This window comes from Ursus americanus, chromosome 14 (genome assembly GCF_024610735.1).
Source record: "Ursus americanus isolate L20-20 chromosome 14, mUrsAme1.1.p, whole genome shotgun sequence".
Classification (NCBI taxonomy): Eukaryota; Metazoa; Chordata; class Mammalia; order Carnivora; family Ursidae; genus Ursus; species Ursus americanus.
In genome coordinates, this window is record NC_142140.1 from 14,067,826 (window position 1) to 14,094,268 (window position 26,443).

The window sequence follows — 26,443 nt, forward strand, 5'->3', positions numbered from 1 at the left end:
GGCTGCGTCGGCGCGGTGCGAACTCTCCCCGGGCTGCCCGGGTGCCGCCCTGTCCCAGCCTCCTCTGCGGGTAAACAGACATGGCCGACGAGAGAGACCCGCAGGACGCTGCGCACAACATGGGCAACCACCTGCCGCTCCTCCCTGGTAACCTCCCGGGGCCGGTCCCCGGCGGCGGGACGGGAAGAGGCTCGAGCCTTGAGCGGCGCGGCAGGGCTAGGGAGACGGGCGGGGGGCACCGAGGCCTGCCGGGGCGCTCCGGGAAGGGGCCGCACGTCAGGCCTCTGGCCAGCGACCGGGTCCCGGCGCATTTCTCTCTCGCCGGGTCGCCCCAAGCTATGGGCGAGGGTTTTGGATCGGGGAGGAGTCTGCTCCCAAGGGCAGAGACCCTTCCCTCTCCGTCCATTGTGTGTCCAGAACTTGGCTCCAAGGAAACGGCTTAAAACTGAGGGGGAAGGAGGGAGGGGATATGCGGGACCCTGACAGGTTAGCAGCCGTTACTTTTCTGGACTTCTGTTTAATAAGAGTGACAGCTAACAAGTATTAAGCACTTACCATATCAGGGGCCCTGCAGTAAGCGCTTTGCATGCATTTCTCTGTTTAATCCTCCCCACATAACTTTTCTGATCCCCATTTGGTAGGTGAGAAATGGATTAGCGGATTAGTTCAGTGACTTGCCCAAGGTGACACAGTTGCAGAGCCGGAACTGCAATTCTTTCTGTCAGTATAGCCAGTGTCGCTTAACCACTTCACTGCCAAGACAGTATGGGTATGTTTTTCTCAAGGCATGTAGCTCAAGCAGGTAGTAGAATATGCTGGATTAGAGAGATTTAGGAGTGCGATGTTGAATTCAGTTTTCTATTTTCTTTTGTATTTCACGAAAGTTTACACCTTGGCTTTATATTAGAATTCTGGGCAGGAAAAAAATGCATGAATTAATTGTACAAATTTGTCATGGAAGGCTATAGAAGTGATGCTTTTCAAGAGGCTCTCAGACAAACTGGGACTGTTAGCTGAGTTCCTTCAGTGTGTGCCAGTTAGGTGTTGTGGACTTGAAAAGGGGTATGATACACAGTCTGGTACTTGAGGAGGTTTATAATCTCTATGAGGCAAAAGGTAGTTGATTTAGGACCTGATAAATTAATGCTGTTATTGTCCTTAAGAGGGATTGAGGTAAAGCATTGTGAAATGGATTTGGAGATATCCGAAAGTATACACTTAGGATGGGGTTGTGGAAGAGAAGTCCGAGGAGGTAGGTTGAGTCTAATTTGTTAGGAAGCTTGCGTCTCTTGCCAGTGGGTGGGGGCTTTTTTCTGTGGGTTGCAAGAAACAGTTGTGGGTTACGGGGAGTTCCCCAAGGAAAGCTTTTCTTGAAGGATTAATTTGTCCCCTGGGAGTTGTGTGCCTTGAAGGAGGAGAAGACTGAATGCATGCCCACCATATAGAAGGGACGTTTTATGTAAAAATAAACCAGAGTCAGAGTCGGTGGTTGTTCCTGAAGCCAACCTAGCTGAATTGACATAAAGGTAAGTGTGTCAGCCTTTGACTGAAGAGCTGAGCTGTTTATTTCAGAGACGTCAGCCCCACTCTGTGCCAAATCCAGTGTTTCAGGGAGGTTACTGATGTTCTGTTTGCATTCATGTGGTGCTTCTGCGTGAGATGAGTCATCAGACTTCACCCTGGTAATTCCGAACACTGTGTGTTTTGTTGAAAAAAATCGGAAGTGAGGGGGTATCTGGGTGGCTCAGTCGGTTAAGCTGCAGACTCTTGATTTCTGCTTGGGTCATGATCTCGGGGTCCTGGGATCGAGCCCCCACATCAGCTGCGTGCTCAGCGGGGAGTTGCTTGAAGATTCTCTCCCCCCCCCCCGCAGCCCCCAGCTCGCATGCACACGCACTCTCTCTCAAATAAATAAATAAATCTTTAAAAAAAGAAAGAACCAGGAGTGAGAAGGCCCAGAGAGGTGGTAGATATAATAATAAAGCTTTTCTAAATCATACGAGTTTTATTTGTAAAGAAACATTGGATCCTTAGATCTGTGTAGTGTGAGTTGTTTTGAAGAGCAATACTCTTTAAGTGCTAAGGAAATAGTTTAACATTTAAGATGCAAAGAATCCTTCTTGGCCAAAGGAAACGTTAATAAATAAGCAGTCGAGTAGAGGGAAGTGGCTTTTGGACGTATTTATGAGAAAGGCTACTGTATATAAGGAAATTGGTTGATATTTTTGTTGTTGTTACTTTTGGTGAAACTTCCCTGTTCTTAGCAAAAATATGTATGAAGTGTTAGACCACTGACCATTTAAATATAAGTTGAAATAATTATGTTACTCTCTTTGACCAATCCCTGTATCTAGGAATTCCTGAGATTTAATAGAAAATCCAAAGCAGTCACTATATTGAAAAACATTTGTTTTTTTCTTGTCAGGACCCTAGCTGGAGGTAATTTGATTTAAATAGTGACATACACAAAAGAAAATGACAATTTTGTAATGACATTTTATCTGTTTAGAAGTGTATTTGGGGCCTTTACATGAAATACGAGGTCAAAATTGAGATTCAGTTTGTTTAGGCCAGGATTTCTTAACCTCAACACTTTTGATTTTGGGGGCTGGAAAAGTCTTTGTTGTGGGGGACTATCCTGCAGGATGCATCCTTGTCGGATATTTAGCAGCATCTCTGGCCTCTGCCCACTAGGTGCCAGTAGGGCTTTCCTAGTTGTGACAACCAAATATATTTCCAGACATTTCCAAATATAGCTTGAGGGGCAAAAATCACCCCTGGTGGAGAATTGCTGATCTAGGGTAGGAATTTTACCCACAGCTGGCATTAACAGGACAGACTCCTATTTAGTAGAATAGCACCTATTTGGTATAGCTTTTCTAACTTTCTATTAATAATATCAAGTTTTTAGGGGCGCCTGGGTGGCTCAGTCGTTAAGCGTCTGCCTTCGGCTCAGGGCGTGATCCCAGAGTCCTGGGATCGAGCCCCGCATCAGGCTCCCTGCTCTGCTAGGAGCCTGCTTCTTCCTCTCCCACTCCCCCTGTTTGTGTTCCCTCTCTTGCTGGCTTCTCTCTCTCTGCCAAATAAATAAATAAATTCTTTAAAAAAAATAAAAAATAATATCAAGTTTTTAAAGTATATCAGCTTAGTTTTCATAATTTAAAAATTGTGTGTGGGGAAAGTTTTCTAAGACATTAGCTTTAAAATATGTTTTATGTTCCATGCAAACTTTATTTTTAAATTTAAAATTCCAAAGCAAAATTGGAATGAAAATGCTTACAGACATTTCATTTTTTTAGTGACAGCCAAGGAAGTGATGTTCCTGCTGTGGAAGTGTTTTTGCTGGGTAGTAATGTTATCTTTTTCCATTTTAACTAAAAGGTCTGCCTGCCTGCCTTTCTTCTTTCCTCCCTCCCTCCCTTCCTTCTTCCGATCTTCTGTAAGAACTCTTTAAAGTTAAGAGTTTGAAAGAAACAGAGATTGTCTTGTTCCTGCCTGTTATTTTTCCGATGTGGAAACTAAGGCATAATCAGGTGAAATGTGTTGTCTGAGGTCTCTAAGTTAGTTACTACTGACAGAGAGCGGTGGGGGGGTGTGGTGGAACAAATCTCCCTCACTTAAGAATTTAAATAATTTATGTAGATACTTGCTCTTCACGGAGAAGGGAGCATAATCCCTCACCTCTTAAGTGTGAGTTGTGCTGCGTAATTGGCTTCTGGAGAGTACAATGTAGAAAGGAGGAAAAAAGTAACTTTGCAGTAGAGAAACCTGACAGAGAATACCTCAGGCGGGTGATTATGTCAGCATCAGCAGTGATAAGTCATATTGATAGTATGCACCCTTGATATGATGTGATGAACACAGCCCTTAACCCCTTGTGGTGTTCTCCCCGAAGTACATAACCTCAGTGTAATCATGAGAAATATATCAAATTCTAATTGAGGGACACTGTATAAAATGCCAAACTAGTACTCCTCATAACTGTCAAGGCCATGACAAACAAGGAAGGTTTGAGAAACCAGCCCCAAGGAGGCTAAGGAGACGTGACAACTCAATGTCACGTGCTAGCATGGATGGGATCCTGAAACAGAACAAGGGTAGTAGGTGAGAACAAGGAAATCCAAATAAAATGTCGAGTTTAATGATGTGCCAACACTGATTGCTTAGACAACTATACTATACTGATAGAAGATATTATATGTAGGGGAAGTGGAGGAGAGATCTATAGGAAAAGGAAATCTCTGTACTATCTTTGCAGTCTTTATGTAAATCTTAACCTGTTCTGCAAAAAAAAAAAAATTGCTTAGTGACAGAGCCCGGCATAGACCCCAGCCCTCTGGCTGCCTCTTCACAGGCTGTAGAGATCACCACATACAAGTGGTGTTCAGAAGAAGCCCTCTTCTCGTGGGCCCAGAATCCTCATGAAGGATTTATACATTTGAAGGGGAACATCGCTTTGACATTTTCTTGCATCCATTTTTTTTCTCATAATCTTTTACAGCAGAGAGTGAGGAAGAAGATGAAATTGAAATGGAAGTTGAAGACCAGGATAGCAAAGAAGCCAAAAAACCAAATGTCATAAATTTTGACACCAGTCTGCCAACGTCACATACAGTATGTAATGTAATAACAGATCTTATACAACAGATAGATACGTGTAGCCGTAGGTGGAGGTTCCTTACAGCAAGTGACTGAGGTTAGCCTTATTGCATATTCCCTCACAGTAGGAATTGTGGATGAGGACATGGGCTATTTGCCACAAGATACGCATACTTAACTCTAATTTTCAAGCAGTTTGATGCTATGTCCTAGAGTAATTCTTTGAAGAATTGTCACCCTCCATATGTGTCTACTAGTAATGGAGCTACTCAAATACTTCTTACTCTCTGCACTACTTGGTACCAGGGTGTTGGTTAACGTGCTAACGTTTTATAGTTGTCATTTGTGATATTTGGACGTAGAGATGTTTCTTATCGTAGTCAAAGAAAAATATTTTGAACTAAAAAATGCTCTTGAATTTGTTTGTGAGACATTCTTCACAAGATAATAGAACTTCCACTCATAAGAATCAGAATTTGGTTTTCATGTGGGATGCTGATACACCCGGCATATTATTTAAATAAATATTTGTATCTTCTGTTTATATTTCTTTTAATCTGATTTGCTCTGTAGTCTGTTGAGCTTGTATTTTTATTACATATCTACAATGACAGTATATCTGTGTGTGTTCTTAAATAGTATCTGGGTGCTGATATGGAAGAATTTCACGGCAGGACTTTGCATGATGACGACAGCTGTCAGGTTATTCCAGTTCTGCCGCAGGTGATGATGATCCTGATTCCTGGGCAGACCTTACCTCTTCAGCTTTTTCGTCCTCAGGAAGTCAGTATGGTGCGGAATTTAATTCAGAAAGACAGAACCTTTGCAGTTCTTGCATACAGGTAAAATATTAGAATGAATTTGCTTAACACATTCTCTCTCATGTCGAGTCACAGCAGAGGTCAGTGTTAAAGCCAAACCTGACTATTATTTTGCATGCACAGGAGACTGGATAAGGATGTGAGGTAAGAAATTTTGATGAAAAGATTGAAAGTGCAAGTTGGATTATTTTTATTGTTCTCACTACCATCCAGATCAGACATTTACTGTCACACACAATTAAACTTTCTGGTATTTGAAATTTTTTTAATCATTAATGTCTAATAAAAATTTCCGGAATCTTATTTTCAAGCACTATCATTATTTAAAGAGAGAGGGCTTTGACATTTTAATGTAAAGGATTACTTTTACAAAGGAGTAGGTTGTTCTTTTCCCTCTCTCAGAGTTCATAAGTTGTCCCGTAATAGACCAGTGGCAAACTGGTATTTCAGGTATCTGGTGGCAACTGAAGGAAATCAGTGGTAGAAGCAGGAAATGAATACAAGGGTTTCCCACCCCAGTACAATGCTGCTAATATGAAGCAGCAGAAGTGATGGTCTACTGAAGTAAAAGAGTGTCTCATTTGGGAAATGAGAGTTTAAACCCCTATCAGTCCTAGATCATTTTCAGTGACTAGAGATCTATTATTTACCTATTTTTTTTTCTTTTTCCTCTAATTGTAATTCTGAAGCCTTCTTCTATATCTGCATTCCCCATGTGATTTCAAAATAAAATGATAATAGCTTTGTAGTAAGTGCTAACTGCTGTAGGTTTTTTTTTTTTCAATTGTGTGTATTGCTTTTGCCACTTTGCATATTTAAAATTAAATGTTCAAAATTATTTCCTTTTAAAATTTATCTTGGAAGTAATATCCAGGAGAGGGAAGCACAGTTTGGAACAACAGCAGAGATATATGCCTATCGAGAAGAACAGGATTTCGGAATTGAAATAGTGAAAGTGAAAGCAATTGGAAGACAAAGGTTCAAAGTCCTTGAGCTGAGAACACAGTCAGATGGGTAAGAAATACCATAGATCTTAAAGCTGTGTGTACATCATTAAATGAGGTAGTTTTCTTATATTTTTTCTGTTGTATTGACCCTTCATATTTTGTAACTTTGAATTAGTTCTCTTTCCTTTGAATGTATAGCCTAGTGGTTTCCAACTCGGCTATGCATCAGAACCACATAGGAAGTTTTAAAACTATAGAAGCTTGAGTTTCATCCTCCTCTCCCATCCCTAGAGAGTGGTTTCGCCTTGGGTGAGGCTGCAGCATCATTTGTCATGATTTCTAGGTGATTCTCATGCCCCTCCAGGTTTGAGAATAGTAATATAAACCCAAAATGCATTGTCTCTGGGGACAGGGCTTCTTTGTGATTGAAGGCCTCTCTTCAGAGTGGGGAGGCCACCAGCTTCTGAGCTGTGTGTGCACCGGGACAGCTGTGGTGTTTGCAGCATTCCTGTGATATTTGAAAACCACACTGGTTACACCTGCCAGCTGCTCCATCTGAGCTGTAGAAACCATGTGCAGTTAGCACCCATCTCTGGTGAGAATTCGACATCACCCACAAATGTATTAGCTATATAACAGGTGGTCAATAAATGCTTGTTGTCTCTGTACCTCATATAGTTTGTAAATTCTCTGAGTATATTGTTTTAGTAGTTATTTTGGCATGGCTCTCATGGTTCGAGCTTTTTAAGTACCACTAACCTCATCAAAAACAAAAAAAAAAATCAGTTCACCTTACTTTGCGCTTTTAAAAACAAAGCAAAACAAAATAAGCATTTGTCCAGATGATTGCATGTTACCTCTTAAGGGAGTGGTTCTCAAATCTGGCACATAAGAATCACCTGTGAAGTGTTACAAGGATACAGATTCTTGGGGTTCACCCAGTCCTGGTTGATTGGTCTCTTTATAGCCACGCTGAAAATGTTATCTGACCTCTGTGTTGAACAGATAATATCTTCTGAACACCTGGAACTTCAGAAGTTTTGTCTTGTTTTGTTCACATGGTGGACATTCACAGATATCGCTGAATTATGGAAGTATAGTGGACAGGTGAGGCAACCCTTTGGGGATAGAGAAGGCACAGAAAAATGAGAGATGAGGTGCCAGAGTCCTCAGTGGTCCCCCCAGAACATTCACGGTGCAGACTATCATGGTATTAGCACACTGTACTGTCGTTACAGGATTGTGTATCTGTCTCCCTCAGTAGATGAGCTGCCTGAGGACAATGACTAACACTTGCATATGTTTTGCACTTAGAACCATAAATGCTGCGTGAATGAATGAAACAGTGTCTTCCTGAGAGCTCTGCATTGTGATAATTAGCAAGCTGTTTTGTTACTGCAGATTTCACTAACAGTTCCATATTTAAAGTACTTCTTATCCTCCTGCTTATAAAATTTTGATTATTTGTGAATAGTATATTATAGGAACCATGGAAGAAAAATGACTTGGGAGAAAAGTATGTTTCTGAGGCTTTCTTGACTTTTGATTGTGGAAATACTATTTTCAACACAAGATGGCAGTAGACCATTAACTGAAAACAGGTCGAAGACTATATGTTTGACTCTAGTGAAGAGAAACATGAAACTGATAGGGTTAGACAAGACTTGGCAAGGGCAGGTTCTCTATATTATTCCATAGACGCACTGCTAAGACCTCTCACAGAGGTGAGTCTTTATTAATATAAAAGGCTTCCGTGGAGTGCGGTTTCTCTGGTTCCCTTGCCCCTCCGGCCTGTAACTCCCTTCAGTAGAAATGGTGAGTTGGAGATAATGTAGGGTAGTTTCCTTTTTTTCCAAATAAGACAACTAAGTACTAGAGAGATGAAGTGATTTGCCTAAAGTGATGCAGCTAGTAAGCAACAGTTGGTTGGTTCGGGTGCCCTGACTTCCAGACTAGTGCTCCTTCTCTACCAGAACTCCTCCGTAGCACCTTGCAATCAAGCCAGTTTCCTTTTCTCTAGTCAGGTGGTGCTAGATGATAGTCATCTGTCTTTCACGTAAAAGATCCTTCATATAAAAACTACAGTGCTTCCCTTTGACCTTTTCTAAGTTAAGAGTCTCTATTTGGCATTTTCTGAACACATGAAAGTGTTTTTTGTGTTTTTTTGAAAAGTTAATTAAAAAGAGAAGTGTGTTATTGAATCACTGTAGAACCTTTCAGAAATTCCTGAGGATTCCTTAGCATGTAGAGAGGATGAGGAGATTCATACCCTGTTTGGAATTACAGGACAAGTTCTCTTACCTGTCATTACTGAAACCAATAATCATCTGAATTATTAGAACTGTCTGAACCTAATTTGAAAGCAGTTTTTATTGCTCAACTTTATTCATTAAGGCCATTTTATTTAAGTCACATTTCATTGGTTTTTATAATACTTATATAAATTATGTCACTGTAATCACAGAACAACTATAAACAAGTTGGAAAGAAACAGAAGTAGTTTTGTTAAGAACAGAGCCCAGCTGGCGGGAGAACTAGCCCTTGTGTACAGCAGGCCCCAGGCATGTCTAGCAAAAGCAGTGGCGAGCATTGCTCATTCCCGCAAGGCAGTTCAGACAGCTGGTACCGTAGACTGATCAGTAAAAGGATCAGTGAGCCAATCTTTCAGGAACATTGATGTTTTTATCATAATACAATAAAATCTTACGTGGTAGTTGAGTTAAACATCGTTCATAATTTAGTTGCTGATGACTTTTAAAGAAGAATCAGATTTCTAAACATTTCTATAGAATAGTACACACTTCTGTCTTAAAAATAAGATAAGTATTTGTATTCATGTGACAGGTGAATAGAGATTTTATTTGTTTTTAACGAGTTCTAATAATATAAGGACATTTGAATATAGTTTGAACATGTTTGTTTTTTAACATTTTCGGAAGTCATGTAGACATAAATTTGAGCTTGCAGGAAAGAAATGAAGTTAGTGGAATGAGTCTAACCAAGTTAGCCATTTTCTTTTAATAAATAAGTAAAAGTATCAAAATTTCATTCCTAACTTTTTGTGGGTCGAGGTAGTGATTAATATGAAAAACCACTTGAGAATTTCTAAACATAATTAATAATGAAGCAGACTTTAATACATTGAACTTTATCGATGATCTGATAATGATTTGTTCCAGCATTTGACTGTACTAATACATTCTACATTTCATGACCTGTACTCTAGGAGAAATGCTTCAAAAGAAAATAGCTCATAGGTACAGTGTTCCTGTTGGCATTTGTTCATGATAAGATGTTTGTAGTTAATGATATTCTCAAGTAGCAATCTGGAAATGGTGACTTCACTCTCATGGGAGTTTAAGTAATTTTTAGGTTAAAAAAAGATAATATGATGCATGTTTTGATTCTTTGCACTTTCAAGTTAAATGTTTGAGAAGGAGAAAAAGAATGCACATATAAATACAGGCTACATGTAATTCTATAGTCTTGTTTTAACTGTCCACATAAATGGGTTCTTGATTTTCTGTTCCTTTACCTACCCACTCCTCCAGTTAGATTAGACTTAGGAGAAGGGACAGGTATAAGAGCCAGGCAGCAGATGGGGAGCGGGAGGGGTAGGGTATTTAAGAATGTCTAAGAAACTAATTTAGAAATATCAAGTAGTAGTTGATGATTATATATTGATTTTTTAAATTTTGTTTCATTAATAGACTATATTTATCTGAAATATACAAATCTCCCTTTGCATTTCACAGTGAGATTGAAAATCCATGCTTTAGGTTATCTTTGATTTTAACTTCGGTATGATTTATGAAATACAGTATTTTCTGAAGATTCTTGCATCTCAACATCAGTATCCTATAGATATGTTTAAAAAAGAAAACTGAAAATCTTAGTATTTAAAATGACCCATAATGTTTAGAAGCTTAATAGTTTGAGTTAGTTTATTTTAAAAATGAACACCATGCTTGGTTCTCTTTATTTTAGAATCCAGCAAGCTAAAGTGCAAATTCTTCCTGAATGTGTGTTGCCTTCAACCATGTCTGCAGTTCAGTTAGAATCCCTCAATAAATGCCAGATATTTCCTTCAAAACCTGTCTCATGGGAAGACCAGTATTCATGTAAATGGTGGCAGAAATACCAGAAGGTGAGAAACTGATTTTTTATGCACTTCAAAAAATGAAGACAGGTTGCTTTTTTCCTATATTTAAGCAAGGAACACAAGTCTCCCAATTCGTTCCCCAGACACCTTCTGTGGTAATACTACGCTGCATTTGATCAAAGCTAGAGCTTCTGAAAGTTTCGTGGGCAGCCATTTATGTGAAAGCAGTTTGCAAAAATAGTAAAATGTCACAGTACTGTAAGGTGTTCTTGCTATTATGCCTGTCAGTTGTGTATTGGTTAATCGCCTGTGATTTTTAGTTCTGGAGGAATCTCTTCCTAAATCTCTTACCATCATATCAGATGTTTGGCTCTTGAATCCAAACACATTACCTTCACAAAGAGTTTTGAATAGCTCATAGTAATTGTGTGTTTCAATTCTTCTGGACTTCTGAAAGAAAAGCTTTTTAGCCATCTTTTTATACAGTGTGGTCGACACCACAAAAATTGGCTTGAGACTGTGTGCTCTGTTAAAGCACTGCTTGTTTCGGCGTTAATTCTTACACATATGCTTTTGGCTAGATCACTCTTCGAAAAATATTGATGAAGCCTGTTCCTACTCATTTTTGAGGTGTATCAGTTTTGAATATAAAATTCCTGTCTAAAGGAAACGACTATCTGTTTTTAAATTTAGGAAATATAGGTTCTTTGAGGTTTATCTTTTTAAAATACGGAGACAATTTCTATTTTAACCTGAAAAATTGTGCATTAATCGCCCCTATTCTTTGTCAAGTAGTGCAGGTTTTAACTGTGAGTAAGTTAGCATAGGATCCTAATTAGATATAAATATAGGTAATTGAGATAGTCAGTGTACCACTGCTGTCAGTGTTCTTGAGGCAGAATTTATCCAGTCTTCAGAGAGGGCCTTGTGAGGATGGCTGCTGGGCGGGCAGCAGGCTCATAACCAGGTGTCTATAGGCTTCTTGGTCTTGTTAATCAGGATCTCAGTTGGACAATCTGAGACATGGTTTTCTGTGTTTCAATGAGTGTTTCTAAGAAGAATCTAATAAGCGTGTTAGATTGCTTAAGGATTCCCACGCCACCTTGACACTGATATTTTTGAAGATTTAACAGATAGTGCCTTAAGTTTATAGGCAACTTTTGTATAGTTAGGCAATCCTTCTTTTTTCAGACCTGATAGGGACACTTTAAATATACCTTTACCCTTGTTTTAGTTAAGTGGTAGAACAGTGGAAGATTTTGTCATCATGGTCATTTTAAATATCACTGTGGAAATAAGCATGTCAGAGTCAGCTCTGAGGTACATGGGCTTCCAGGGAGTGACTTTGGAATTTTTTAAGTCGTTTAATGCCTAGTGTGTTCAGCACTAGGTGGTACTGAGATATTACGTGGCAAGGAAACTGCGTCAAGATGCTGCTATTTATCATCTCAGGATTTAGACGGTTGTGTATTTCAACCATGGGCTTGTTTTTGTAGGAGATACCAAGTATTTTGATTTATATCATTCTTCTGTACTAAGATTGGTTGTTAAAAATTACCGATTAAAAAATCCTAACTTTGCTTTGTGAAGTGGTAAGCATAGGGTGAGCGTGACTGTAGTTCATTCCTGACTTAAGTGCTCTGTGCTAGTTTGTGTCCTTGTCTGTGGGATCTTGCCATCATAAACCTAAACGTGATGAGTTGAACAAATAAGACTGCTTTTTTATTCTAATTTTTGTGTGAATTACTGATTGAATTCTTCCTGTTCTGTGGCTAAAGCACCTTAGCTTTACTGTTCACAGTAAATTCCGGATTAGGCCTTTGCAACAAGGCTGTCACTGGCTTAGCACAAGCAAGGAGAGCCAGACATGCAAAGACCAAAGAAGCGTATGTTTGTTTGGAACCAGGTCCTCTTTTCCCTATTGTCTTACTTCTCCAGTAATAATAATAATAATAATAATAATAATAATAATAATAATAATAATAATAATAATAATTCTAGACTCTCAAACATTAGCATTCAGTTACTTTCGTATTCAGAGTTGCCAAGGACTAAACAGAAGGTACTAAGGAAGGAGAGAGGCATAAAAGGTTTTAGGAAATAGAATCCCTTCATCCCATGTATTTTTCAGATTGTTAAACGTGTTCCCTTGCTTAAAATTTGAGTAAAGTTTGTTAGCTTGTGAAATTTGGGTCTAGATCACTAGGCCAAGAAAAATTGCTAGCTGATCTATTTTGGACTGCAGATGACCTAAAACCTCTGTTCTACTTCAGGTGACCGCTCTGAGCTGCTCACAAAGTGAAGGGAAAGGGGATGGTTGATGCCCTTGGCAGGAGCTCCACGTGCGTTGGTCCTGCTCGGTGGTTCGGCTCACCGCGCCTTTAGCCGGGTGCTAACTTACCACAGGCCTGGATCACATTACACTGCTTGTCTTTACATGGTCTAAGGCTCAATTCACTCCTCTCTTCTTAGAGTTGATTCACATCTGCCTCGTACTTCCCCTCAGGATCTGAAGCAGTGCATCCATTCGTCTCCAGGTCTGTGAAGTAGTTAGGTAGTCAGAATTGGGAGATGCTTACAGGATTCTAAGCCAGCCCAAGCTTATCAGGTTGCCACACACTTTTTCAGTAGAAATGATACTTAGAGGGTCTCGGAGGGTAGTCTTCCTGTTCAGTGAACCTTGAAACTGTTTGCGCACACTTCTCTTCACATTTGCCATTGAGAACTGCACATTCCAGATGACATAAAGTTAAGCTTCCACAGGTATTCCTGTGTCATCTTCCATTCCGACTGGGCTGCATCAGAGAAGGTGTCCCTAATCACTAAGGAGTTAGGCCACTATCATCACGTTACACTCTTCCAGAACTCACTTCCATCTGGAAATGTTCCTTATTCAGTGATTTGATCTTTGAAACTAATATTTACTTATTTCCTCTCACAGTGCCTTTCACTCCCCACCGTGTTTATCATAGCGGGGTTCTCACAGTGAGGAAACTTTTCTTTAACCTACTTGGGAGTATGACATAAACTTTTTTTTTTAAAGATTTTATATATTTATTTGACAGAGAGACAGCCAGCGAGAGAGGGAACACAAGCAGGGGGAGTGGGAGAGGAAGAAGCAGGCTCCCAGCGGAGGAGCCTGATGTGGGGCTCGATCCCAGGACGCCGGGATCACGCCCTGAGCCGAAGGCAGACGCCTAACGACTGCGCCACCCAGGCGCCCCGACATAAACGTTTTTAAGTGCACTCCCTTCTTACCCAGACTATATCGTTCCTTTATATGGCTCTACTGTGTTCATCAGAAAAGAGTTGAATATGAAATGTAAAAAGAATTGAAATGTGGAAACAAATTAAGAAAGTGATCGATGCTCTTCTTTCTAGTCTTGTTAAATTTATAAGCCACGCTCATACGGAACAGGGAAGAACTGAACACTGATTCCAAAGGGCAGGGCCCTCCAGTGCGGGCTTGCATGTTAGTTTCCAAGTCTGCCGGAGTTTCTCTATAAAGACACAAATATTCTCATCGCGTTCTGTTCTCTTATGTGAAAGGGTACATACTGTCCTGGACCTTATCCTCTCTTACAGAGATTCTTCTGTACCAGCTTTTGGAGCCCAGCTTCCTTGTTGCTGCTGGAGCTGCACAGTGTTCTCTCACGGGGCTGCACCATCACATATAGAACTAGTCCCCTGAGGATGACCGTGTACAGTGACTTTTCAGACACATAGATATATGATAAATTTTGAGACATGGGATGATAGGGAAGCTGCATTTGTTATTGGGACAGAGATTTTTGGAGTGCCTTACTGAGGAGGTTGTTCCTATACGTACCCTGATCCCGGCTTCACGGACAGTGTAGTGTCCAGCTTAATTTTTGATGATCTGACAAGTAAAATACAGAATCTTGTTGGAGGTTTAATTTGAAATTCTTTCGATATGAACGAGGTATAACATTTTATGTTAAATAGCAATTTGTATTTCCTTTGTTTTTTTTTATTCCAAGATACTTGTACAATTTTATTTATTTTTTATACTATTTTTTATTACATTATGTTAGTGAGGAAATATCTGTTCATTGTATTTGCCCCATTGTAGATTTTTAGGACTTCTTCATATGTCAGGAAACTTACCCTGTCTATAATTAATAGGTTCCAAGCATTTTCCCTTTTGACTTGGTCTCTGGCATATTACAGAGAGGTTTTTTTTCTTATGTAGTTGAATTTACCTTTTTTTGTTAATGCCTCTGTACTCTGAATTATAGCTAGAAATGACTTCCCTGTACGGAGGAATCTTTATTTTTTAAAAAAAATATTAAAAATGTGATCTTTTACTTTTGATTGTTGATTTCATTGCTTTTAAGGAAATCAAAACTTTTAAGTTTCTATCCACATACGGTTTGTCCTGGTATGAATTCAATTCTACTTTTCTTCTTGATGGCTCCCCATTGTCCTGTTAGCATTTTCTGAAAAGTCCGTATTTTCCGTCACTGATATGACCAGATATCATATACACCAAATTGATGATTCTTCTTTTCCTTCTGTTTTGTTGTCAGTCTGTGTACCTCTACAATACTGTTACAACCGTTGACAATTTATAATTTTTGTAAATAGAAATATGACTGGTAACCCCCTTACTGGTCTTCTCTTTTTTCAAGGTGTTTGTGGCTACTGTGGCTTCACCTTTCCAAAGAACTTCAGAATCTGTTTTTGTCTTGTCTCAGAATAATAATAGGAGCAGTAGAACAATAACATTTGTTGCCTATTTTATAGTAAAGAAGAAAAAAGTCTTGGAATCTTAGGCTCTGTGTAGTCAGGGACTTCCGTGGACAGAGTTGTGATTTCCCAGGCGTCCATCTTATCCTTGTAGTTGTGTATCTGCCATGAGGAGTTTAGAACTCTCAGAGCAGGAAAGAGCATATCCTTCCATTCCACTTACAAGCAAGTAGGGGTTTGGTAAATGAAGGAGGAAACAAAAACTAGTAGCTTTTGAATTACTTGGGTAGATTATTTTCATTATTTACATTGCTGATTGTGATGGGATTTAATACAGTAAATGACCACCTTTGGTCACTATATCAGTGGTGATGACCTACTATTCATGTTTTGCCTTTTACGTTACTCTTCCAATTTCATTGCACTTCAAAGAGCCATTTAAGGGAGTTTCACATTTTTTTAGTATTGCACATTGTTGGAAGGCAAAGCTGGAGCTATAGTTATGAAGCTTAAAAATGGAAGAATGTGATGGATTATCTTGAGGTAACAGATTTCATTTTAAGGGCCTTTCTGCCTGCTTTCAATAGTAAATCCTGTTCCCAGGGTGAATACTTCTTCACTAGAGAATCAGTCATTGGTCATTTTTAAGCACCTAACTTTTGGGCTAGTATTAACATTTTTTTGAGGTATAGCCCTTTTATGAAGTAAGTCATGATGTTAATATGTGTGAAGAATGCCCATACGTTGCTAGAACTTACCATCACTATTACCCAGCTATAAGACAGGAACCTCTGCTGTTGTGCCAGAAGCCTAAATTGGACTTTTAAGTTTGAGATACTGAAATGGCTTAAATTTGGGCATTATTTGCTCTGTACAAGCTAGCTAGTCTTTTCTGGTATATTTCTCTTCAGTTTGTATAGTTGACTGTATAAAGCACATCACAAAATATTAGGATAAATATATTTAATTGATCCGTAAATAGAACTTTAGAATCTGTCAAGATAATCCTGATAAGAATTTTATTGGCTGCCTCACTTTAAAAAGTCCCAGAACTGAGACACCTGCATTGCAGCTTGGTCACAGTCACCAAGCACGCGTCCTGACCCGCTGCGCTGCTCTTAGTAGACTAGCGGGCCACGCTCTGTTCACCTTATGGTCTCATGGGAAGGAATGTTTATAGATGAATAAATTGGTTTGGTTTCTCTTTATCTTGACATGGGTGCCAAATAAAATTATATGCTTTCGTATTGCAAAAACGATCATTCTCACACCATTCTAAGTGCATATTAATAACTGAATGGGAGTGTGTAGTATGTGTCAGTCAGCCACATGAAAGCTTCTTTGGATTTTTGTCGTTTTGTAATTCTGAGTGTGCCACCAGAAAGTAAGCTGCTCTGCACTAAAATATATGCTCCACAGGGCAGTGATTTTAGTCTTTTTTTGTTTTAATCACTGGTATACCCCAAATGCCTAAAGATAATGCCTGACACATACTGGGTGCTCAAAATATTTTTTAAATATTCGAATAATGGTTAGAGTCAGACTCCCTGGATGCCCAGCCTAGTGACTCCCCATTTATGAACTGTGACCTTGGGCAAGTTTTACTATCCTTCTGTGCCTGTTTCCTTATCTTTAGAACGGGGATAATGCTGCCAAACTCAGAGAATTTTTGTAAGACGTGCAGTGGTTGCCTTTGCTATTACTGAATAGTCGGGGACGCCTGATAGGCTGCTTTACCATGGTTTTAGTCTGTGTGCTTATTCTGTTGTATTTATTGGAACTGTGACAAAAATCCTCAGCCTTAGTCTTTTATCTTAAACATAAAGAACTAGGGAGAGTAACTTAAGTGTCTTGTGTTCTAGCTCCTCTGGCGTAAATCACTTTGGAAGCCATCCCAGACCTATATTTTAGTAGCTTCAAATACAAGAAGGATTATATTGAAACAAAAATTTTTCTCGTTAAAGAATCCATTGGTTATTGAGCCTTGAAAAACAAGTCTGTCCTCATCCATGTAGTAGTTCCCTAAAATATTTAAAAGTAATTATCATGACCCCTTGAGAGGCAGCTCCAAACTGAACATCCCTAAAGCAAACTCTTGACCTCCTCTTAGCATCCTGGTCCCTGACAATTGAAGTTCCCATATTTGTCACAGAAGGGGAACATTATTGTCTCATCTTAGATTCTGGACGTCTTCAAGCATAGCATTGCGGAGAGAGTAGGATGTGAGCTCTGCAGCACAAGAGTTAGTTCATAACTAAGTCCCCCGGGTCTTTCCTACATGTGCTGTGTACCTTCCCCATTTCCTGCCCATCCATTGGTCTTGCAGGTGCAAGCATAGGTTTTCCCTTTCATTTTGTTAAGTCTTCTAGCTTGCTCTTCTTGTTCCACTCTGGGACAGTCCATGTTGAGCCGCCTCCCTCCTTTCCCACCCGCTTTTCTTGTGTCATGCCCGATGTCAACAGTTTACAAAAGTAGGAATATCTATACCTATGGAGGTTGTTTTCTTCATTGAGAAAGATGTAATCATCCTTCGTCCTCCGTGGGTTTGATATGCCTTGCTTGATCAAGTGCAGCATATCCTCTCCTATATTCGTACACAACAGTGTATTTATTGTTCCTTGACATTTGGGTTGTTTCCAGTTCGTTGCTGTTAACAGCACTACTGCAGTGCATTCTCTCAGTCTTATCTTTTTGTGCTATAGAACACTTCTCTTTCCAGACTTTCTTGGTAGGTTTTATACATTTATTTTTCCAAATGAACTTTATATGCTTCTAAATTCCAATCTTGTTGTTATTACATTGAATATATGCTTTGACAACTGACATCTTAATGATTATTGAGCCTTCTTATCAAACACAGAAATTCTAATGGAATTTAAGTACGACTCACATTTTTCTATGGGTTTAGGCATACTTTCATTTGGATTCTAAAATACAACGATTGGAAGACATACCCAGTGGTTTCCCCCTTTCCCTGAATTCTATGAAATGGGCGACTTAGTCATGTTGAGTCTCTAGCGTATGATCATTGTTTTCTTGGAATTGCTTAATTTCTTATGTTTGCCTCCATGGTAATTCAGTTGAAAGCCATTTAAATTTTTACACAAAGACCATTTGGATATTTTGAATTTTCACTGCGTATACTGGGCAACTAATCAATAGTATAAAAGCAGATAACGTGATCAACAGAAGTTAGTTACTCTTCAAGTTCTCTTAATTTTACTAAGTTTGCTTGGCATTGAAATTTTATACTTAAAGTTTGCCAGTAAGAGTGAGGATTCTAGTTACAATATAAATTGAAAGATATAAAAACATGATTGTCAAATTTAATAGAAAATCATCTGTTACAGGGTTATCTACAAAATGTTCCATATTTTTGAAATTAAAAAATCTTTCCCAGGGCCAGAGTCAATTTTCAGATATTTTTCTTTGCACTATAAGAATTATATAGAGTTTTTTAAGTGACTTTTTTTCTGTTTTCAGAGAAAGTTTCATTGTGCAAATTTGACTTCATGGCCTCGCTGGCTGTATTCCTTATATGACGCTGTAAGTGTTACCTTGTTCTTTTTCCGGTAAGCCTTGTCATAATTAAGGGCCGTTAGAATGAAACCTCGGCTTTCATACTCAGTGCTATCTCATTTTCAGAACTAATGCCATCCTTTACATTTAGGTAGAGCATGAAGGAATTAGATACTATTGGATGTACTTTGCCTTTAATCTATAGAATTTTTCATTTTCCCAGTTTCTAGTGGCTTATAAATTCAGGACAAGATGAGACATTTTGGGATCTATTAAGGATTTGAAATGTGGTGAGTGTAGGTAGATTTAGAAAATTAAAGAATCGCATACAGTGTTTTGGTTTTTTTCCTAAACAAGTGTATGAACTTACTGTCTCCTGATCCCCAGTTAGTCTACTACATCCACAAGTGTTTTGCTCCTCAAATTTTAATACTTCGGCATCACCATGCCTTGTAAACTTAAACTGGAATTGTTCAAAGAATCTGGGTTTTAGACACAAAGACTGTGTTTGCAGCTTTTCTGTCATCCCCTCTGTGGTTTGGGGCACCTAAATAAATTGAATTTAAAAAACGGGGATAACTGATAGTTATTGTACTTGGCACACAGTAGGCATTCAACAAATGTTAGTCATTTCCCTTAGTGACTCACCCCAGATGCGGAATCTTGCTTGGGAAGACTAAGCACAGAAGGTTGAACACTTACCACAAGCATAAGTCTAAAGGAAGCTACAGTTTACTCTGTCCTGTAGCAGCTTTGGGCCATTACAGATAACACAGCAGACAAGTATTGTTTGCATACATTTGTGAAAAGATAGCAGGCACTGTTGTGTACTAAATAGGTGCCAAGTAAGGTATGTAGGTAGCAAGTGCTCATGAAGTTTATAGGAGACACTGTCCCTACGAACAGAGTCAGAAAAGCTGTTCTAGAAAGGAGAAGAGAGGCCAGTTCCACAGTTGATCAGAGAACACCTAGAAGGCAGTGAGTCAGCAGCACGTGCCACTGCAGAGAGACCGTGGAGGAGAGAGGCCTGGAAAGCCAACCTAGTGCTAGGCGCACGAGCCGGGGCTTTGATCATCTGAGCATAAGAAAACAGACATTTTTAAACTGGGGCTCAAATTTTAGTAGAGGACTTAAATTGCTACTAATATGTTAGTTTTATTAAAGAGTTGAAAATCTGGCAGTAAGTTCTAAAACGTCTGTGAACCTTATTATGGCTGCTTTTACTTTAAACAAGGAAACTTTAATGGATAGAATCAAGAAACAGCTACGTGAATGGGATGAAAATCTAAAAGATGATTCTCTTCCTTCAAATCCAATAGGTATGAAAAGTCAGCTTCCTTCCTGTGGCCTTTGATGTTTTACTAAATATTTTTGTTTAATGAAACCAAAAATTTTAGTTTAATATTTTTATTCGCTCCAAAAGGCATACACATGTGTTTTGAGCATTAAAAAAAAATGAGTATTTTTTTAGGTAATTTTAACAAAGTTCTTAAATTTTGTGAGCACTCCAGTCTTAAGCAAAGTTTTCCTGTTAACAAATTGCAGACGAGATCGGCTGCATTCAGGGTGGTTACGGCCAAAGACCAAATTGCAGTAAATGGGGCACATTCAAAAACATGAGTGTCAGGATTCTCTCTGTGAACTTTAAGATGGCTTTCAAAAGGACCCTAGTTCTAAGACTTTATCTTATGTATGTATAATCTGTCTGGTTATTAAGTACAGTTACTGTAGCCATTTTTCTAGTCTTTTAGCAGATTGACGTCTTACACCATGGGTTTGATTTTCATGTTTAAAAGACCAAAAACAACAACAAAAAAACAACCACCCAAACCCCGAGGCTCAGCTCTCTGGTGCTCACTGCTCCCACATCTTGAGAGTGTGCTTTCACTTCAATAAAATTTCCCGCCTGTGCTGCTAGCTCTAGCTAGCTAAATAAATACAGACAGACAGACATTTCTAAAACCAATTATGGGAAAAGATTTTAGAACTTCCTAAGAGTATATACTCGATTAGCTAGTGTATTTTAGTATTGTTTATAATTATGTCAAATACATTCTTTGGGAACCCTGTAGAGAGGGTTTATTCCAGAAAGACATTGTCATCTTATTCATATGTCATCTGATACTTATCTGCTTCAAAACTTGAAAAACCACCATGTCTTTAAGATTTTTCTTACAGAGTAGCTGCTTGTCTTCCTATTGATGATGTATTAAGGATTCAGCTCCTTAAAATTGGTAGTGCCATCCAGCGACTTCGCTGTGAACTAGATATCATGAATAAAGTGAGTAAAGCGACCATGTTTGTGACACCTGTTTTAGGCTTGATTATCTATGGGACCGTCATGTAGTCATGCAATTAGAAAACTAGTTGTTTGCTAGTATTTATTTTTTTTTTTTTAAGATTTTATTTCTTTTTGAAAGAGAGTGATCAAGTGAGGGGGGCAGAGGGAGAGGGGAAACAGGCTCCCCACTGAGCAGGGAGCCTGATGTGAGGCTCCATCCCAGGACCCTGAAATCATGACCTGAGCCGAAGGCAGACGCTTCACTGACTGAGCTACCCAGGCGCCCCGCTAGTTTCACATATCTAAAGTATAACTTAGACATTTGGGATCGTACAGACACGTAGATTGTTTTTACATTCCCTCAAACAGTCTGTAAAAACACTCCTTTTCTACACGGAGTGTGTGTGCTTGTATGTATCTGTCACTCTTTGTCCTACAAAGTCAGTAGTTTTATAAGTGAATATGTGTCAGATCTCAGGGGTTTTCTTGGTCCTACTTTAGAACTCTGTTTTTGAATGATTGGAAGGAAAATGTGATATTTAGAGGGATCAGTACTTTAGAGAAGTTTCTTGATGAGCTGTGTAATTACATAATTAAACAAATGTAAATTTTCCCCACTAATTTTCTCAAATTTTTTAGTGTACGTCTCTTTGCTGTAAACAATGTCAAGAAACAGAAATAACAACCAAAAATGAAATATTCAGGTGAGAGCTCTATTACGTTTTCAGTATACTCCTGAATACATTTTCCCAACTGCTGTAATAGTTATGGTCAAGACCATATTTCCATTCTCCATATATTTCCCGCTATTAAATAACAATCATTCAGCAAACGCTATATGGGGAGTTAAGACACTCTTCCTGACTGGGTACTCAGCAGCAATGGTTATGTAAGATATTCACAGGTAATGAGCATGGTAAAGTCAAACGAGGGGGCAATCTTTTTTTTCCCCCATTCCTGCTCGATAATCTGTTTATCATCTTAGTGATCCTCCTAACATGAATGCCTCAGGTACGCTCTTCTAGGCACACATAGGGCCCGAACGTAAAGTAGGACATGCTTCTGAACATACACTGAGGCTGTGTGACACAAGTGTTTATGATGAATTTGTACTAAAATAATTATAAATCAGGACAGTAAGGGAATTGTTGCCTAATCAGTTGTCCAAGGATGACTAAATAGGACCTTTTCACTGTACTTCTACTCTCAGAGACTCCTTTAGATGACGTTGAGCTCCCTGTTTTATAAACATGTAGACTGAATGTTTACATACTAAAGTTCTGACATTACCTCTTATAACCTCATTAGACATTTTTTTCTTTCTACCCATTTTGACTTATCTTCTGTGCTGATTCTCACTTGTAGTTTATCCTTATGTGGACCGATGGCAGCTTATGTGAATCCTCACGGATATGTGCATGAGACACTGACCGTGTATAAAGCTTCCAACTTGAATCTGATAGGCCGGCCTTCTACAGAGCACAGCTGGTTTCCTGGGTAATGTGGCGGTTACTTTTTGGGGGGGGGGGGGTTGCCTTAATTGGACAGAGTCCTAAGCAGATTTGTTAGAATTGTAATAAAAAACAGTGAGATGAATAATTATTTAAATGCCCGTTTTATGAATGGCTAGTAACAGCTAGTTTGGCATACTCTAACTAAACAAAGTTAGAAGGTTGGCAACACAGTTATCCTTAAATTAACTATGCATTAATCCAGATTTTTCTGGATAGCTCATTCTGAAAACCAGCTGGCTTATATAACCCAGTAAAACAGTGTCTGAACCATATTCTGTAATATTTCAAACAAGAGAATATTTCCTAAGCAGTGACAAACAAAACAGCTGGAAGAGCCACTGAATCCTTGTTTTCTTCAATTTTTTTATTTAGCCCAGTGGCCTTCAAATTATGAGCCTGGGACTAGCAGTACCACCTGGAAACTAGTTAGGGTTCTTGAAAATAGTTAAGGCTGAGGGACTGTATTAATAGTCTTTTCTTCCAAATGCTGGGTCAGTCTTTTAATTTTGAAAGAAGCAAGCAAAGTATGGATTAGTGATTATAATTGCCATTTTGGTTGTAGGACCAATATCACTTGGATTGTCCAATTTTATTTAACACCCTTGTTAAGGATTAAAACTAGAATTAACTTGTTCATAGACGTGGGATATAGCTGGGGAAGAAACGGTTTCAGTTATATGGTTTATTTTTCTAGTTATAGTTTGATTTTCTGACAAAATCATTCTTCAGAGAAGTATTTCTTAGATTTTAGATGAGAAATTCACGTCTCTCTCCCTCCCACCCCCCCATTTTAACTCATAAGAATGTATTTCTGGAGGTAGTGTTTTTTTTAACATGACTACAATACAAAACCACCAAGGAAAGGTACCTGTGAGTTAATATTAAGTTTTTTCTCCAATGCCAAGAAAGAAAAAAATTAAACACAGCTTAAGAGCACAATCAAGTTTGTTTCAGGAAACCATATAGAATTTAGCTTTCTCTTGGTAACAGCTTTATACGATGATAGGCTTGGGGTATGGAAATGTGTTTCCTTAGCTGATACCTTTCTTTAATTTTGTAGGTATGCTTGGACCATCGCCCAGTGTAGGATCTGTGCGAGCCATATTGGATGGAAATTTACAGCCACCAAAAAAGACATGTCACCTCAAAAATTTTGGGGTTTGACTCGATCTGCTCTGTTGCCCACAATCCCAGACACTGAAGACGAGATAAGCCCTGACAAAGTAATACTTTGCTTATAAACAAGTATGGTAGCGATAGTTATTTATCAAGTTGGTCTTGTAAAGTCAGATCTACTTTGGAAATTACTGCTTTTGATGCATACCTAAGTAAAAAAGCAACATTACATGGAAGGTTGCAGTTTCTTAGTCAAAGGATATTTGAAGATTTAAATTAAAGGAAGAAAAGCAGTCTAAAAAACTTGGGTTTTTAGGAATATCTACCTTAGTACCATTATGCTCTGGCCTGCTAGGACACGAAGACCTCTCTGAAAGGGAGGAGATGGGTTTCCTGCACAATACACATTTGTAATTCCTCTAGCACGAGGTTAGTCATTTGCTCCTGATACATGGAACCAACAGCAAGTTTTTATCCGCGCTCTCACTGGCAGAAGTTCCCAAAGCTAGAGTGCCAAGTACGTGTTCCTTTTGAAAGAGGCAAAGAAAGGCTTTAATTTTCTTGAGTTTCTCTCATACTGATTTGTAAATTTTCAAAATATTAAAGAGTTAAAATATGCAGTTTGAGCCCCAAAACAGTGTTCATTTCCTTATGCATTTGTTAGTGGAAAAACAGTAACTTAGTATTTGCTCAGTGTTTGTTTGAACACCCTGGGTATTCTGTTCCAAACTTCAATTTGAACCTAAACTAATATGGAACAGAGATATTAAAAACAAAACATACCTCCCTTCAATCAATCAGGCTACAAGTGACTGTATTTTGTAAGCACCTTTGTTCCATGTAAATTGAAAATCTGTAAGTAAAGTTTAAGAGCAAACAATATTACACATCTTTTTTGTTTAAATATTGTAAAATATTTACTCATAAGTCGATAATTTAAGCATTAAAATGAAGCTCTAGATAGACTGATTAGCCACCTACCTCTTTGCTTCTGTGTTCAAGTGTTGATTGATTGATTGGATCCTTTCACATTTGTGTGATTAACTTCAGTTTTGATAGGACTTCACTGCTTTACATAATTGGGAAAAGTTCAACTAATGGGGAAAAATGTATGAGGCCAAAAACAGACTGTTAAATCTCGTTTTATTTTATTAATATTTTCTTTTACCAAACGTGCAGTGGTTGTGATGCCTAAAAGATCTCATGGTGCGTATTTACGTACAGGAGGTAAATGAAAAGCAAGTCAAGAATGCTGTCCGTTCTGTGGGACGTCCCCAAGTTGTAGGGTTTCTGCAGTCCTAAGAACCTTGGGTTTACAGGACTGTACTAGTTGTTCACACAGCCTTACACTATTCCAGAAGCACAGAGTATCTCGTCACTGTCACAGAGAGGGCACACTGCTTTTACTTTTGCCACCTGAAGGGTGTAATCTCAGAGTGTTCTATTTTGTTTACTCACACTGGCCAATAAAATTTTCTGATATGTAAAAAACACATATAACACTATTTTAAGCTGGTTTTATACATAACAAGACCTCTGAAATAACTGTATCTCTGCATACTCCCTATTTAGAATAACAGAGATTCTATGATTTTGTAGGAGGACTTAAATTACTGACTTGTCCCCACAGAGAACAAAGATGCTAGGACTGGCTACACAAAAAGTAAAATCAGTTGTTATAAAATGTCAGAATCTAACTGCTGAAACAATACTTTGCCCTGTACACCCCTTTACCTCCCGAAAGCATTTAGGGCTCAAGCCTTTAAAAAGCGTATGTACAAGCCTGGTCGCGGATATTTTAATGTAGGCCATATCTTTTTAATTTGTGAAAAACATTAATGACTAAGGGTATAGGGGTATTGTTGCCATATATAAAACCTGATGATGTATACCGTCACAGACCCCATAAACACAATTATCTTCCAATTCCAAAGGGAATGTTTATTAAAATAAAAGGCTCAAGAAAAACTGTCAGGCTGGTCTTTCTCAGGCTTAGCATGCACAAAGAAATCACTGTGACAAAGGAAAGTATTGACTACACACTAAAACTTAGAACAAGTCTTGGGTGTATGAATGCCAGTCACCTGGGACATACCTGGTCTTCATTTTCAATACAAGTTTATTTTGAAATTCAAGTAAGAACTGACAATGATAAAATAATGTAGTTATTTCAATTGCAAACATTAAACACTTTTTTCTTAAAGACAGTTACCGGTAACTATAAGATCAGTAATGCACTACTGAAAAAAAAAAAAAAGCCTAGACAGAAGGAAGTCAACTATACTATTTACAGCAGGAACTACTCCAGAAGAATCACAAGGTTCAGGGATAGAAATGAGATTAAGAGGAGGTAGACTTGAGTTTACCGCCTGAAACTCACAACAGAAGACCTCTAAATTGGCTTTCATTCTGGTATATATTCAAGTCTCTTAAATCTCACTGAGTGGGAGAGAAGAAAATCTAGCCTTACCCCAGATTTTCTGCTATTGAGTGCCAGCTCTCATCAGTTTTCACTCTTCTTTATGTAACTTAGGAGTTCATCTTTCTCCATTTGGTAGCCGCTTTTTTTCCACTGTTCTCGCAACTGCTGCAGCAGAGCCCCAATTTCTTTTCCTGAAGAAATGCCCATTTTTCGGATGTCATGGCCACTTACAGGAAATGGAGGAGTGCACCACTGCTGCATTTGCTGTAGAAGACCATGCTCTCCCTGGTACTTCAGGAGTTCACACACGCGGGTCATCGCTTCAGATTCCCTAGACTAAGTGCCAAAATCAAACATTTAGTTCCATCACACGTTAGAATGCTTGCTAATGATCCTATCCTAAAAGGTAAAT

General features: G+C 38.7%; 2 protein-coding genes across 5 annotated transcripts in view; one reads left to right on the plus strand and one right to left on the minus strand.

Annotated features, from left to right (window-relative positions):
* CRBN (cereblon) lies at positions 1-24,491 on the plus strand. Of its 2 annotated transcripts, XM_087866844.1 has the most exons (12): positions 62-147; positions 1,377-1,526; positions 4,502-4,614; positions 5,239-5,441; positions 6,285-6,434; positions 10,355-10,514; positions 18,663-18,725; positions 19,933-20,017; positions 20,864-20,979; positions 21,619-21,683; positions 22,345-22,476; positions 23,554-24,491. In XM_087866844.1, exons 3-12 carry the CDS (start codon positions 4,531-4,533, stop codon positions 23,732-23,734), a joined length of 1,239 nt encoding a protein of 412 aa, XP_087722970.1. In that variant the 5' UTR covers positions 62-147; positions 1,377-1,526; positions 4,502-4,530; the 3' UTR covers positions 23,735-24,491. The 2 variants fall into 2 exon arrangements, with proteins under 2 accessions (XP_045664066.1, XP_087722970.1); XM_045808110.2 differs by lacking the exon at positions 1,377-1,526 and having other exon boundaries at positions 1-147.
* TRNT1 (tRNA nucleotidyl transferase 1) overlaps positions 21,079-26,443 on the minus strand; it is a 24,389-nt gene continuing 19,024 nt past the window's right edge. For all 3 annotated transcript variants that reach the window (XM_045808112.2, XM_045808114.2, XM_045808113.2), the window contains exon 8: positions 21,079-26,367. In XM_045808112.2, coding sequence (XP_045664068.1) covers positions 26,113-26,367 — 255 coding nt within the window. In that variant the 3' untranslated portion in view covers positions 21,079-26,112. The remainder of the gene's footprint in view (positions 26,368-26,443) is intronic.

Excerpts from the sequence above, each read along its gene's own strand:
- CRBN (XM_045808110.2), top strand. The coding sequence starts at position 81 with ATGGCCGACGAGAGAGACCCGCAGGACGCTGCGCACAACATGGGCAAC. Across the intron at positions 148-4,501 it reads CCACCTGCCGCTCCTCCCTG|CAGAGAGTGAGGAAGAAGAT; the intron begins GTAACCTCCCGG and ends AATCTTTTACAG. Across the intron at positions 10,515-18,662 it reads GGTGGCAGAAATACCAGAAG|AGAAAGTTTCATTGTGCAAA; the intron begins GTGAGAAACTGA and ends TTCTGTTTTCAG.